Source organism: Emydura macquarii, unplaced genomic scaffold (genome assembly GCF_026122565.2).
Source record: "Emydura macquarii macquarii isolate MOO-44397 ecotype Brisbane River unplaced genomic scaffold, CSIRO-AGI_Emac_v2 contig_1043, whole genome shotgun sequence".
NCBI classification, from domain to species: Eukaryota; Metazoa; Chordata; order Testudines; family Chelidae; genus Emydura; species Emydura macquarii.
In genome coordinates, this window is record NW_027131180.1 from 20,415,905 (window position 1) to 20,431,395 (window position 15,491).

Genomic DNA, 15,491 nt, shown 5'->3' on the forward strand with positions numbered 1-15,491 from the left:
ATCTGTGACAATTATTAAACACGTTTTATTTATAATATATGTTAAAAGAAAGTTGCAAAGTCAAACATTCAAAATTTAGGGAATGCCAGAATTAAGGTTTCCTGTGCAACCAAATTTGACCCCCTTGTACTTATGCATGAGGATACAGTCTTTAATTACATGATCACATACTGTTTTTTCCACGACCCTCCTGCCTCATTCAATACACAGTATTGACAGTACACATTAGGTAGCTATTCAATATTTCTTTTTATACTCATCATTCAGTGTGTGCCCCTAGTCTGTATGTCTGCACATCATCCAAACCTTGCACTGCATACATAGATTCATCTATTATAAAGCCAGAAGGGATCACTGTGATCATCTAGTTTGACCTCCAGTATATCACAGGTCAAAGGACTTTCCTGAATTAATTCCCATTTCAACTAGAGCATATCTTTTAGAAAAACATCCACTACTCTCACAGTTAAAAAATTATGCCTTATATTTAGTCTGAATTTAGCTATCTTCAATTTTCTGCCTTTGGATCTTGTTATACCTTTGTCTGCTTGATTGAAGAGCCAGCTCTCTTTTATCAAATTTCTGTTCACCTTATAGGTATTTATAGATAAATCTAAATAGACTGAGCACCTTGAGTCTATCACTATAAGCATGTATTCCAATCCTTTAATCATTCTCATGGCTTTTCTATAAATCCACTCCAATTTTTCAACATCCTTCTTACAAAAATGAACACTGTTTTCCAGTAGGAGTTGCAACGGTGCCAAATACAGAGGTAATATAACTCCCCTACTCCTAATCAATATCCTCTTGTTTATACATCCAATGATCGCATTAGCCCTTTGAGCTATGGCTCACACTAGGAGCTCAAGTTCAGCTGATTATTCACCATGACCCCCAAGTTCTTTCTAATGTCACTGATTCCTAGGATAGAGTCCCCCATCCTGTAAGTGTAGCCTACATTCTTTGTTCCAATATGTATGACTTTACATTTGGTCATATTTAAATACATGTTGTTTTTCACCCTTTTACCAAGTAATCTCTATCACTGTCAGTGACCTTCCTCTTCATTATGTACCACTTCGCCAATCTTTGTAATTAAATAATTATTAATTTCCTTATGGGCTTTTCTGTGATGCTCATCCCTTTAATATTTTAGTGCTTCACAAACATACATTAACATATCCTCACAACATCCCTGTGATGGAGGAAAGTACTATCATCCCCATTTTAGAGATGGGTAATTAAGGTCATGTCTACACTAGTGAGTTTACAGCTGCCATCTGTACTGATGCAGCTGTGCCGCTGTAAAATCACTGTAATAGCTCTCTCATCTACTTAATAAAACCACCTCAATGAGTGGTGGTAGCTATGTCGGGGGAGACTGTGCACACTGCTACTTATGCCAGTGAAATTTATGTCGCTCAGGGGATGTTTTTTTCACACCCCTGAGCAACAAAAGTTTTGCCAGCATAAGTGGTAGTGTAGACATGGCCTAAGACACTGAGATTTGGGCTAAATTTGTCAAGTCTCACTAATTTTGAATGCCCAACAACACGGGCAGTTTTAATTCTGGCATTTCCTCATTTTTGAGTGCTTGACTTTGCAAGCTTAACACTCTTTTAATGTAGATTTTCACATGTAATTTGCTAGTGTTTAAGATAAACCAAACAGCAAAAAACCCCAAATTATACCAAGTAAAACCACATGGGTCATCAACAGAACTGGAACGTTTAGATCCACAGCATAGACCTCTACATACTGACCAACATTTTCAAATTAGATTTATTGGTGGTACTTAACTTGCCAATAAAACCTATCTGAATAGACACACAGTATATATTCCCTTTGTACTGAGAGAGAATTTGTGCTGGTAAACGTCAGACTCCCCAGTAGTGCAATACAACTTTAGGGCACAGTCATGCAACCATCACTCATGGGAGCAATGTTTTCTTTCTTTCTGTCTAGATGGAAGGACTACAGTTAGACTACTATGTGAGTAAGGATTGCAGGATAAGATCATTTCTCTCTCCTTGTAATTAAGGGGGGATGACGACGGATTTTCAGGTAAGATTAAAAAAAGCCAACGTGTTCTCCTTTCAAAATGCTGTTGAAATTATGTCCAAGTATGCCAGAATAGAATTTGAGGAATTTAAAGAACAAAACTAAAAGTCACCCTAAATAGAAGTGGACCACCCTGATCCTGGCACCTGAACGCCAATACTAATGCACATCAAACTCTCATAAGGTTTACACACAAGGAGAAATATATGCCCCACATTCTCCATGGGGCAGTACACAGAAGAATAAGAAGGGGGATATGTATTCAGAGTTAAAGCTGTAAATTGTAAAAGCTATTGAAGGACATATTTTAATACTTTTTCTTTAAAAAAAAAATAGGTCTGAGTTATATGTGGCAAAGTTACTTGAGATTTAGAGTATTTGCAATTCTTTAAAAGAGAGGAATGAAAGTAGTTTATGGGGCTCTAGATATAGAGGTAACAATTTAGAAATGAGTTTCAATTAAGATATGTAGTTATTTGATTATGAACATAATTTTAAACTATTCCAAGCTAAAACTATAACTTCACTCTTAATTCACTTTATTGTGTCTACTATTTTCACTGTATCTTGACTAACAGTTAAGGCCAATAGTTTTATTCAGATCACTACAACATGTCAGCACAACCACATGAGATAAGGACAAAGCAGGAGTGACCATCTTGAGGAACAAAAGTTACTGGCTTATGTCAATGCATTAGACCCTTAATGTTATTTTCATGTACTGTTTTAAAAATTAGTGTGTAATTAATAGCCATCAGTGTACTTTTCTCTTGGCATGAAAAACACACGTCAGATTTTAACAGGATGGGCAATTTCATTAACACATGTTGAAAAGTTTCAGAGGGGTAGCAATGTTAGTCTGTATACAGCAAAAACAATGAGAATCCTGTAGCACCTTAAAGACTAACAAATTTCTGCGGGCATAAGCTTCGTGGGCTGCAATCCACTTTGTCAGATGCATCTGGGTTGCAGCCCACGATAGCTTATGCCCGCAGAAATTTGTTAGTCTTTAAGGTGCTACAGGATTCTCATTGTTTTCATTAACACACTGGCCCCTTTTAGACACTTGGCCCTGCCTTTTAAACAAAATAAAACATCTGTTTTGGAGGAAGGTGCAATGGGATATACAATCCCACATTAACTAACTGAGCAACCTTTAGTCCACTGACTAGTATAAAATATAGTCAGGGGAGGGAAAAGCAAGAGCCTTTAAAAGAAAAGAAAAAAAAAAAAGGGGGGGGGGGCTAAATTCATGCCTGGTGTAAGTAAGTGATTCTCAACCAGGGGTACATGTACCCTTGGGGTACACAGAGGTCTTCCAGGAGTATATCAACTAATCTAGATATTTGCCTAGTTTTACAACAGGCTACAATAAAACCACTAGCAAAGTCAGTACAAACTAAAATTTCATACAGACAATAACTTGTTTTATACTGCCCTATATACTATATGCTGAAATGCAAGTACAATATTTATATTCCAATCAATTTATTTTATAATTATATGGTAAAAATGAGAATAAGCAATTTTTCAGTAATAGTATGCTGTGACACTTTTGTAAGCAAGTAGTTTTTAAATTGAGGTGAAACTAGGGGTACACAAGACAAATCAGAGGTTTGAGAACTACTGGGTAAGCCTATTAACTTCAGTGGAGTTACCCCCCAAGACTGAATGCTGGCCATTTATAAATAGGCACAAGGTGTAAGACAATTGACAATACACTTTTCAATCAGATTATTCAGTGAGAAAAGGCTTCTAGGGAGACTAAGGTGTTGAATTCAATATGCTTCATATAGTCACAGTTTATCCTCCCTCTCCTGTTTGCTGTGTGGAAGGAACAATTCACAGCAATTTCTAGCTTAGTTCCAGAGCTCTGGAGCTGTGACCATGTAAAGAGACAGCATGCAGGGGGCTCATCGTAACACTGGGGAAACCTTTGGGCCCAGGAGTGGAGACTCCTCAAACTAGTCCCCAAATGGAGGCTGACTAGATAACTCTAACTTTTCAGCCCAGTGTCTGCTTGCCTAGAGGCACAGCAGCTTATAATCAACAAGAGGCTTCCCCCAAACTCCTTCTACCCACAGGAGACTGCATGCTGGGCAGGGAGGGGTCCCACGTCCCTGCACCATGTTCTATCTAGTGACCATGCCACATCCCACTTGCCTCTCACTGCTTACCTGCCACATTGAGGAGCTGAGCCACTGCAACGATGAGCCCAGCCACCAGCCAGCTCACAGCATCAGCTCCCCTGTCCCCCCTCCCCATCCTCCTGCTACAACCGTGTGGGCATGGTCCTCAGCAACAGCGAAGCCAAACCTGAACAGCACTGCAACCCATGCTCCAGGTCACAACACCATTACTCAAATTTGGCCCACCCATCATGATTGACCAGGCAGATTGACCAAGTTTCCCAGTAGTTTTATGTGGTGGATAACATTATTAAATCAGGAGTTGAGAGGTTTTTGGTATAAAACTGGAGCCTCCCTGACATATTGGGAGACCTAGTCAGCCTGGACCTCTACCACATCAGTTAACGGAGTTACTGATTGCAGCAGCAAGCTATTATCCTCTGTGTGGACCAGCCAGTAGAGGGGGATGAGACACATAGCTTTGAAATGCACTGGCAAAGTGTATTTGCTGACAGCAGCAGAATGTTCAGAATCATATTCCAGGTTCTGGAGGGGCGTATGCTCTTTCCAGACCTTTCCTTCTTTGTCCAGCCCCTTGCCTACAAACTGTCTCTGCCCCCACTCCTTCCCCAAAATTATATTTCCCTCTTCCTACCCCTTGCAATTTGTCTTTGCCTTTCCCTGCTCCTCATCCTTCTGAATTCCAGTTACTTTGCCTGTTTTCTCCTCCTGGGCCTCAGCAGGAGCACAGGAAAGACAGTCTCCTTGTTCACAGTTCTGGTGTCCAGCATCACAGTAGCTCCCAGCTTCCAGAAGAAACAATTGTGGAAGAAGTCTTCCTGCACAGCAGCTATAGCCGTAGATGGAGCAAGCCTGGTACAAACAGAATCTTTGGAAAATTTAGCCGTCAGACTTTAACAAGTCTCTACTGAAAATGTGCAAACTCTGTTTCTTCAGAGGCTCATACCTTAGCCAGCTTTGGGTAGATTTTCAAAGGGACACTAGAAAGTACATCTCTGAAATGAGGGTGTCCCCTATGCCAAATTTCAAGTCTCTGCTTCAAAGCATGGTGGTATTAGTGGTCAATTAAAAGGCTGGACATTTTTTTTTTTTTTAAAGATTTAAATAACATACTTTCCCTAACCTCATTCTGAGGAACAACTGAAATGTTTATGCTGGCCCTTTCCCAAAAAATTCATCCTGAGGCAGACACTCAGAAAATTTCAGCACAAACAGTTAAAGTTTGGCAAAGTTATAAGCAACTGAAAATGGAAAAAAAGAAAAACAAAAATCCCTTATCTGAGATATCTGCGAGAGGGCTGCCTGTGCATAGTTTATTCCTGCTACTATTCAAGGAAACAAGACTGGTATAGGTTTTTGTAAATAAACAAATTACACTAAAAAAATACCCTGACTCCACTGATTTCTCATCCAAATGGAAACTACCCTGAAAGGCCCTAAATTTCAGTTACTGCTCAGCCAAGGGGCAGCAAGAACGACCTGATTTAGGCAGTGGCCTACCTTTTTGATTGCATCATGGTGTCATCTGTTCACAAGCCTTAGCCCAGTGGTTCTCAACCTTTCCAGACAACTATGCCCCTTTCAGGATCCTGATTTGCTTTATATATGCCCAAGTTTCACCTCACTTAAAAACTATTTGCTTAAAAAAAGCAGACATAAAACCACAAAAAAAGTGTCACAACACACTGTTACTGAAAAATAGCTGGCTGTCTCATTTTCACCATATAATTGTAAAATACATCGATTGGAATGTAAATATTGCACTCACATTTCAGTGTACCTGAGCCCCGCTGCTCAGGGCTGAAGCCAAAGCCCAAGCTCTGCTGCCCGGGGCTGAAGCATGTAACTTAGCTTCACAGTGCCCTCTGTGGCACGGGACCCCGGGCAATTGCCTTGCTTGCCACCCCCTAACACCAGTCCTACACTTGCGATCTCCCTGAACCATCCCGTGATGGTTGAGAAACACTGAACTAGGCAAATATCTAGATGAGTTGATGTACCCCCTGGAAGACCTCTGTGTACCCCCAGGGCTATGAGTACCCTTGGTTGAGAACCACTGCTACAGACTGCATTTAAAGACCATATCTTGCCTTGTACTATGGCTGCCTTGCACCATCGGGCAGTGCCAAGCTACCTGACTCAGCTGTAAAGGATTCACTCTACACTCCCCTTCTCAGCTGTGCCAAGCACTGCTCAGCTGTGGCTGAGGATCTAGCCCTAAAGTCTTTGAAGCAGCAACTCACAGATACATCATATTTGTCACACGTGCACAAGTCAGCAATGATTTCAATACCTTCTCTCGTCCCATGTTTAAAATGCCATAATTCCAACCTAAATGGAGGCTTTAGTTATTACAGGCTAGTAGAACCAATCAATATCTTATGATATCTTATCACCTCCTGCCATATTTGGATAATATGCCAAAGGAAAAAGTTATTTTGGGTTCAAGTTATTTAGTTTTATTTTCGTCTAACAACAAGAAAGCTAAAAAAAAAAGATGTGGGTGCTATCTCGTCTGTTTCCATAATCTGCCAATCAGATGAGAGGAGTTGTAAATATCCAGTCCCTCACATACCTCAAATTACATGCCTATTTATACATTCCCTACATTTAGCAGAAGGGAACAGTGGATAAAAACTAATCTATGCAATTTAATTTTAGATTTAGAGTCCCAGAAATTATTTTTATCTGATTAAAAATGTGAGTATCAATTTCATGACTGGAATTTTTCTTTCTTTTCCCAGTCTAGGATGTAATTTTTAAAAATGTTTAATATTTTTATGTTGCATTTAAGGCTCTTTTGATGCCAGTTTGGAACTTTGTTGTGAAAAACCTGTTAATTATAGGGAGATCGATTTAAGATGCTAGATTAATACTGAACCCTCGAGGAACAGGTGCTTCCCTCTTTCCTGGGAAAATTCGGTAACTTCTTATATTTGTTTTACCAATTGGGGAAAAACTAGTAAGCATATAGCTTATGAACACAGAAACATATAAATCAGATCCATTGTCACTCTGTCTAGTCTAGTATTCTGCTGTCTCTGACAGCATCCATTATGAAATGCTTCAGTGGAAGGTACAAGAAACCCTATAGTAGACAGTTACGGAATAACCTGCAGACGGAAATTTTTATTCCTAAATCTGCCATCTGGTAATGATTAAGTTATGCCCTGACACATGAGGGTTTCTATCCTTTATTTAGAAAATGTTTTTTATTCTATGTAATTGAGATGGTTCTCGGAGTGTTCAGTTTCCCTCCTGGCTCCAGCGAGAGAGAAAGACTTGCTGATGCTTAACTGGGTGTCAACTTCCCGACACCTACAGTCTGTTAGCCACCCAAACAATCTCCTAAAGGTTATGCCAGCCCTTACTTTGCCTTTCAGGTTAACTATAGGTGCTTCCCAGCCCCGAGCCCCTTTGAATTGTTCCCCCTGTGATATCCAGCTTATCACTAGCTACTCACAGAAATACCAGGTTTGCTTTAACCCAAAGGAAACAATGTACACACCAGCTTGTTTGATTCAACTGTGGATCAGCTCCTATATAACACAATAACCTTGAGATATATTTATAGTGAAAACATTTATAAATTTGTTATCAAAGATTAAGATTTTAAGAGACAGTGAGTAAGGATAATGGAAACAGAAACGTTACATCGAAAACAAAATCAGTACACCCTTTCTAGAGACTAAACTTAACTTTACCAGACTAACCAGTCTAAAAGGAGTCTTATCTCAAACAGTCCTTTACCGTTCTTCCAAACCATGGCAGGTTGGGATCCTATTTTCATGAATGTCATTGCACTGCCCCAATACTTCCTCAAGAGAAAGGCAAAAAGACACCTCTGTTCCCTGAAATTCATGGTCTCCCCCAGACACAGGATTACCCCCATGGTACATTCTCTGGTGTTTTGTCTCTTGTTGACTTTACATCACCTGTTGATTTTGTACCTAAATGGTGCTTCTATTGTGTTGTCTTACAATGCGTCATTTACATGTGAACTTAGGTACACAGGTGAATATACCTTCTTTGTCTGGCAGCAATGTGTCACATCTGCCTTGATTCAGACTTTTAGTGTACATATTTTCTATCTATCCATACACACACCCCTTCTTACATAGTGTATTTCACAATAACATTAACAACCAGTGGGACCCTGGCTTTTACTGAAGAGCTCACATGACATTCTTTATGGATAAATACTATGAAAGCAGTACTACATGTAGTGAGTTTGTCAGGAGTTACTGATACAGATTAGTGAACCCTTTGCCAGTAGCATTAAAGAGTTGTTAGGGTTAATGTAACAAGGGATGTTCTCATTAGCTATATAAACATCAAATTAGTTTTTAAATTTGCTAAGTGCTTGTCCTCAGTTATATATTTTGACAATGAGTTCCACAAGTTAATTGTTATGTAAAAAACAATTTTAAATGTGCTGAGTTTCAATTTATTTGTACTTGTTTTATAAGAAAGGTTAAATAGCAGTGCACAATTTACCTTCTAGAGAGGAAGGATTGATGAGCGTTAGTGCATGGACTTAAGACATAGCAGACTTGGGTTCAAGTCTCTGCTCTCTCACAGACTTTGTTTGACTTTTAGAAAGTTACTTAGCGTGTCTCTGTCTCAGTTCCCCAGCTGTAAAATGGCCTAGATTTAAGATGAATGGCAATCTAGGTTCTTACCTAAAACAAGAAACCAACAGAAATAATCTTACCCAACCTTGATGTTGGAAACAACAGATGATGATGAATTTACCTTATCTATACTTATTTTTTTATACCTTTATCATGTCACCTCTTATCTGGCAAATCTGTAAATGTTGCCACTTCACTATATATCCCCTTTTCCCACATAATTTATAAATATAGTAAATAACACTGGTTCCTGGTATGGAACCTCACAGCACCCTGTTAAACTTTTGCCATCATGAAAATTTGCCATCAGTTTGTATTTCTACTTTGCTGTTTAACTTTTCCTTTTTCTATGGCATTTAAGATAAAGAAAATATTTAAATGTAAGACCAGCACACTTTGTGATAAATACATTATAGTCCCAAAACTGTCACCACAAACACATTTGCTTCACCAGTTCATGAGGTGTATTCAGCTTATAATGCACTTGACTGCCTGTAACAAGCACCAAGTTTAAAGTTAGTACTGCTTCACTGTTCCCATCATGAATTTTTAAATATCTTCCCCATTGTTTACATTGTCACTGAATACATTAGTTACCATGACACAATAATTATGATCAAGGAGGCACTTGATAGGAAAGCAAGGAAAAACAGTATTTCAGTCTAAGAAAAAATTCTTATGCTTATATAGATTTGGGTAACCAAAAGATGGATTCTTTATAAATGCTCTAAATCAACATGTATGTAATTCACAATAAAGTATAATTACTTTTTTAAATTAGAAAGAAACAATTGAAAAATAAGTGTAGTGTACACATTCCTCTATATATTAAATTTAAAATGTTGATGCAATAGACACACAAATTGGGAAATTTACAGTTTAATTTTTTCTACACATCTAACTTGGGCACATTACACATACACATTTTAAGGCAGAAAACCTATCACCATTTAAAATGCAATAGGACCATGTTACAGTTGTTCTGTGAATCATGAGATTTGTGCTAAATAGTTGCATGAAAATTTTTTGCATTTAGCATAGGAGGAAGAATAATGTTGCTGTTAAGGCATAGAATTGAGACTCAGTTGACCTGTGTTCTACTTCAATACAAGTACAGATTTCCTGTGAGATCCTGGTAAGTCATTTAAGGACACATCCTGGTCGCATTGAAATCAAAAGGATTTTACACTTAGGGCCTGATTCTGCAAGATGCTGATGTGATTACCCTCTACTCCTAGGGAAGTGACTGAGGTTTCTCAGCACCACACAGATGGCACTCAACATTTGCAGGATCAGGTATTTAATCTCTTTGCCTCTGTTTCTTTATTTGTAAGAAAACAGGGATAACACATCCCATACTTCACAGAATATGGTGAGGTTAAATGCATTAAAGTTGTAAATAGTTTTGAGATAGGCAAAATGCGCTATGCAAGTGCAATATTATATTTTATACTTTTAAGTATAAAGCATTAACAAACATTAAAGCTACATAAAAATGTACTTATTAAAGGTTTGTGTCTAATTCCCCATATTCACTAGACTCACAAGCCCAGATTTATATTTAAATCCTATGGTACACACAGCTGTATGCACATTACAGTGCATACCATTGCCAGGGGTAGGGCCACTTGTGCGAGATGGTGAGCAAAGCAGTTTGCCCCTGGACCTGCATGTGTGAGGGCCCGCAAACTGAGTAGTGTTGCAGCCTGGTGTGCCTGGTTGTAGTGCCACTCACTGAAATTGTAGTGCCACTTACTGAAATTTGGCCAGTCATTCTCTCTGTCAGGATGGAACTGCAGCTGGGCCAAACCTAAGTGGCCACATGCTAAGTGAAAATGGATCAGTTGTCCATCCCGTGCAAAATATTTCTTGGCATGCTCGTTAGTCAGTCCGTTAACCTCACAGTTCTGACACAGCATTGAACAGAGACTTGATTGATGAGACAGTCAAGTGAGAAGGTAAGAGAAAATGATCAATCCAAATATTTGAACAGAATTTAGCAGACATGGAAGAGGCCTGTCTTCTTTCCACCAAGGTGTCAAGTTGAGCTTTTCTTCTACAGCACAGGACAGTCTCACGTAATAAAAACACATGACCTGAACTAAGCAGCAGCCAGCAACCATACACAAGGCCACCAGGCTTTGTAGCCTGAGCACAGCCCGGCTGGGAGCCGGTGTAGTGACAAAAAACGCTACGGAGATAATTTTGCTACCAGTAGCTGTTACGGACACAGAAGGATGCTCTTTTTTTGCTGCTCTGTCACCATTTGCTACTTCTCTCCCTTTCCTGACACTACGCGGGTGGCCAGGACCCCTGTCAGTCAAAGACCCGCCTGCTCGCTCTAGCACCGTCCCCCGAGGTAACTCGGCTGAGCGCAGCGGATGCCGGCTCGCCGCGAGGGGAGGGGCGCTGCTCAGCGAGGGGGCAGGCCGGCAGCCGCTTTCAGGGGCAGGTGGAAAGAAGCCGCGGCTTCCGGTGGTTTCCGCAGAGCCTCTGCTGCGTCTCCCTGATTTCTTCCCTTTCCGGGAGCGGGCACGGCAGGATCCCCCTCGGCTTCTCTGCCGCGGCTCAGCATCTATGGCTCCCGGCATGCAACGCAACCCCACAAGCACTACAGCTCCCGGCATGCAACGCAACCCCACAAGCACTACAGCTCCCGGCATGCAATGTGCCAGCCGGAGAGGGCGTGCCGCGTTCCATGCTTGGGTTTCCACGCCCCTGGTGGGCCGCGCGGCTTGCTGGGAACCGTAGTCCGCCGCCTGTTGAGATGCCCGCTCGACTCCACCCCCGCTGTGACGTAGGGAAAAGAAGAAGAGGCTCCCGCCGCCGCGACTTGCGCTGTTGCTATGGCTACCGAGGAGCGGGCGGAGCGGTGTTGCATAACGGAGTGATTATATAAGTCTATCGATGGCGTCCGGGGGCGGAGTTGGAGAACGTCGCGCTGGTGACCCGGATGAAAAGGGCGCGCAGGCGGGGTGGGAGGACGCATGACGGGCGTTCCCCCGCCCGCCCAGGTAGTCACGTGACTGAGGTAGCAGGGGGGAGGGGCCGGGAAGCAGCGCGATGGGGACCGCTCTGGACATCAAGATCAAACGGGCCAACAAGGTCTATCGCTGCGGGGTGAGTGGGGGCCGCGCGCCTGGGGCTGGCCGGAGCCGTGGCAACGCCGCTACCGCCAGAGGCCGTTGGGCCGCTCACTGGGGCTGGCCGGAGCCGTGGCAACGCCGCTGCCGCCAGAGGCCGTTGGGCCGCGCGCTCAGGGGCGGCGGGCGCCCCGGGGTCTTGGCTGGTCCGAGCGCGCTGCCGCTGCCGGCGCTGACTCCTGAGGGGGGCGGCGGGACCCGCCTCTGTCCGCGCCTGGCGCAGCGGCGCCTCCTCAGCCCGGGCTCCCGGCGGCTGCCCTGCAGCGTCCCCATAGCCGGGCGGGCCCCTTGTCGGTGTCGGGAACCGGCTGCCGAGGAGGCAGGTGACCTGGCTCGGGGGGTCGCGGAGCCCCGGGAGGCGGCGTTGGGGGTGTCGCGGCGGCAGCCAGCGCGCTGCGGGGCTCTGGCGGGCATCCATCGCCGGCGCTGAAGGGCGGGACCGCGCCCGGCTCGGCTGCGCCGGGGCCCCCCCCCTCACTGGGCGCGGGGAGGCCTTCGCTCGTTCGGGGCCGTCGGGTTTTTCTTCTCCTGGACTTGATTCCAGCTGGGGTTGGGCCTGGCCAGCTCCTCGCTCCCTGTCCCTGACTGGCCGCGGCGCGGCTGCGGGCTGCCTCGCCTGGCGCCGCTTCCCTTATTTAGTCACCTCTGTCACTCGCCAGTGGAAGGGACTGGTTGGGTATCTTTCGTTTAAAGGTGTGGCTAGGAATACCTCTGCAAGGTAAGGATGAGAGAGCAGCTGCATTCTGATTTTTTTTTCCCAAGGCAAATGGGGCGGTTTTGCTCTTTTGTGGCTTCTTAAATAACAAACTTAGACTCTTCTAGTCTACCACGGATTTTATCCGTTGCAAAATTAAGAGGCCGATATATGGAAACTCTGCATTAGGCATAGCACATTACAACTAAAAATTATGCTACAGCCACTCAGCTTCCACATTTATACACTCAGTCCCCCTCCCAAAGCCCCTTCAGATTCACTGATCTACTGTCAATCAATCCTTGTTTATTTTGATATTTAATTACATTTATTTTATGCAGTCCCCAAACTTAAATTTTTCAATATGCCATAGACTTTTGAACTGGAAAACAAGTAACAGCATTTTTGGAGGTTTTGGAAGAGCGCATGGAAAATGGTTTTGGCTTTTGTTGTTGGGAGGCAGTATCTCCATTTTTGTGCAAAGACACTGGTAACTAATTTGGGGTCACTCCAGCACCTGTTTGACAGCATTTGCCACAGTCTCTATCAATATTCAACAAAAACAGTTAAGCATGCTTTCTTGATGTTTCATTGCTCATAATTTTAGCTGAAACAGTCAGTGCTTGCATTTAAATCATAACCAAATTTCAGAGATGGATGTGACATTCTCACCCTTCAGAACTATTGTTGCAGGCTGTCTGCAGACCCACAAATAAGTCACTCTTACTTACACTTGGTTCATATTTTCAAGGTTATTTTCCATAGCCATGAGGTCTAGAATTATAATTCTTCAGACAGAAGCTTAGATTCTGTAGCACAACTTTGTGGCTATTTACATAGCTGCATAATCCCATTAATAACTTTTTTAGACATTAATAACTTGGCTATTGTAGTGTATAAAGAATGTTTCACTTTGGCTATTTCTAACCCTTTGACAAGTATCTTTAAATAAATGTTGCAACATATTTGGCCTTGGTAATGAATTTGTCAGACTTCAGTCCAGGGAATGCTCTTAAAGCTAGTTATGAACAATGTGATGTATAAGGGAAATGTTTCCACCCTATACTTAAAGGATTGTGTACAACATCTGTGTAATAATGTTTATTTCTGTCTCCTCCACTGATTGTTCCAGCTTTTTCTCTCTCTCTCTCTCTCTCTCTCTCATTAAATGGGTTTAATTCACTAAATCAAAGCTGTAATGCTTGTGCCCATCCTTTATTCAGCTTCTTTACTTGGCTAGCAAATTTCACAGTGAACGGTTTGTTCAAAAGTAGGGAGATTCCTTCTGGCTTATAAAGGAGAAATCAAGTATGTGGGGTTTTTTTTGTTTGTTTGTTTTTTAAGTAAGGGTCTAGCTGTGTTCCTTGTATATTGCCAATTTAAAGTGATTAAAAGGAAATGTATTCACCAAAGTTACCTTTAGTACACTGACTAAACAAGAGAGCTGAATGATCTGAGAACACAGTGTTGAAAGAGCTTTTCACTTTACTGAGTGCTGTACTAGAAAATACTGTATGAATCTTTGAGCAGGAATCCTTGTGCATAGTCAATAAGTTAAAAATAAATCTGTTTTAATTAATCATGGGACTTGCACTGTGTAGGTTTTCTGTTCTTTTTTTTTTTTTTTTTTTTTTTTTTTTAAAGCAAGTCACTTGCCACTACAGTCATGCTGATATCAAACAGTGCTAATAAATATCTTTTTATTTATAGCACTTTTCATCCAACTAATCCCAAAGCATGCTTTCAGAAGCAGTAATTGTAGAGGAATCCCTTCACCTAACAATACCCATTGTTGCACCCAAGTGGCTCTCTTTAGCTATGTAATTGCAGGTGCTAATATTACACAATAGTTAAGGTGGTAAAAACAAATGACCAAGTCTAGTTGAAACTGCATTTGGATTTTGGGTAGATATATGAATGCCTTAATTAACCAGCTTGCTACATCTTACTGCATATTTTTCCTCACTGATGTTATTTTAATATAGTTTTTTATAATTATATATAACAAGGTTGCAATATCAAGCACTTCAAAGTTAGGAAATGACAGCATGAAGGGTCCCTGTGTTACCTGAATTGGGCACCCTTAGGCATATCTATGATAGACTTGCTCAGTATTACATAGGAACTCTGTGGCAGAGCCATCACATTCCAGCCTTCTAAATGCAAGGGAACATCTTTTATCTTCTTGCAACCATCTGCTTCAATCACAGTCCATCCTGTGCATTGAAAGAGGTAATGAGGGATCTAATAGATGTAATTACAAGTTTCTATTAGAACAGAGCCATGATGAAGGTGGAAAGGGTTGGCAGAAGAACAGAATGTGTTGGTAGTTTTGGGCTATAGAAAAGTCCATAGGCATCTAACTTCAAGCAGCCTTAGCCAGAACAGCCCCAGAAGCTGGTCTAATTTATACTGGGGACTATGCTGGCTTTCTGAGCAGTCTAGACTATGGAAAGCATAAAGGTAGCTTAAAGATACTTCTCCTATCACCACTTCCCTTGGGTGTGACTTCAGGGCTGTGCCTCCTGCATTACAGAACAGAATCTGGCTTTGGAGGTCTGTTCCCAACTCTACCAGAAGCAACTTTGTCCTACCTCTCAAGATATGTCTACCCTGCAATAAAAGACCTGAGCTACAGCTGTAGCAGACCTAGGTCAGCTGACTTGGGCTCATGGGGTTCGGACTGCAAGGCTATAACATTGCAGTGTAGGCATTCAGGCTCAGGCTGGGCTCTGAGACCCTCCCCTCTCATGGGGTCTTAGAGCCCAGGCTGCAGCCTGAGCCTGAATGTATACACTGCAATTTT

At 42.1% G+C, this 15,491-nt stretch overlaps 1 protein-coding gene across 2 annotated transcripts in view; it reads left to right on the forward strand.

Annotated features, from left to right (window-relative positions):
• Positions 1-11,803: 11,803 nt before the first annotated feature.
• VPS26C (VPS26 endosomal protein sorting factor C) overlaps positions 11,804-15,491 on the forward strand; it is a 41,572-nt gene continuing 37,884 nt past the window's right edge. Inside the window, exon 1 of one of the 2 annotated variants that reach the window (XM_067545283.1) lies at positions 11,804-11,968. In XM_067545283.1, the coding sequence (XP_067401384.1) occupies positions 11,912-11,968 (57 nt within the window). In that variant the 5' untranslated portion in view covers positions 11,804-11,911. The remainder of the gene's footprint in view (positions 11,969-15,491) is intronic. The other variant, XM_067545281.1, reaches the window with a different exon arrangement.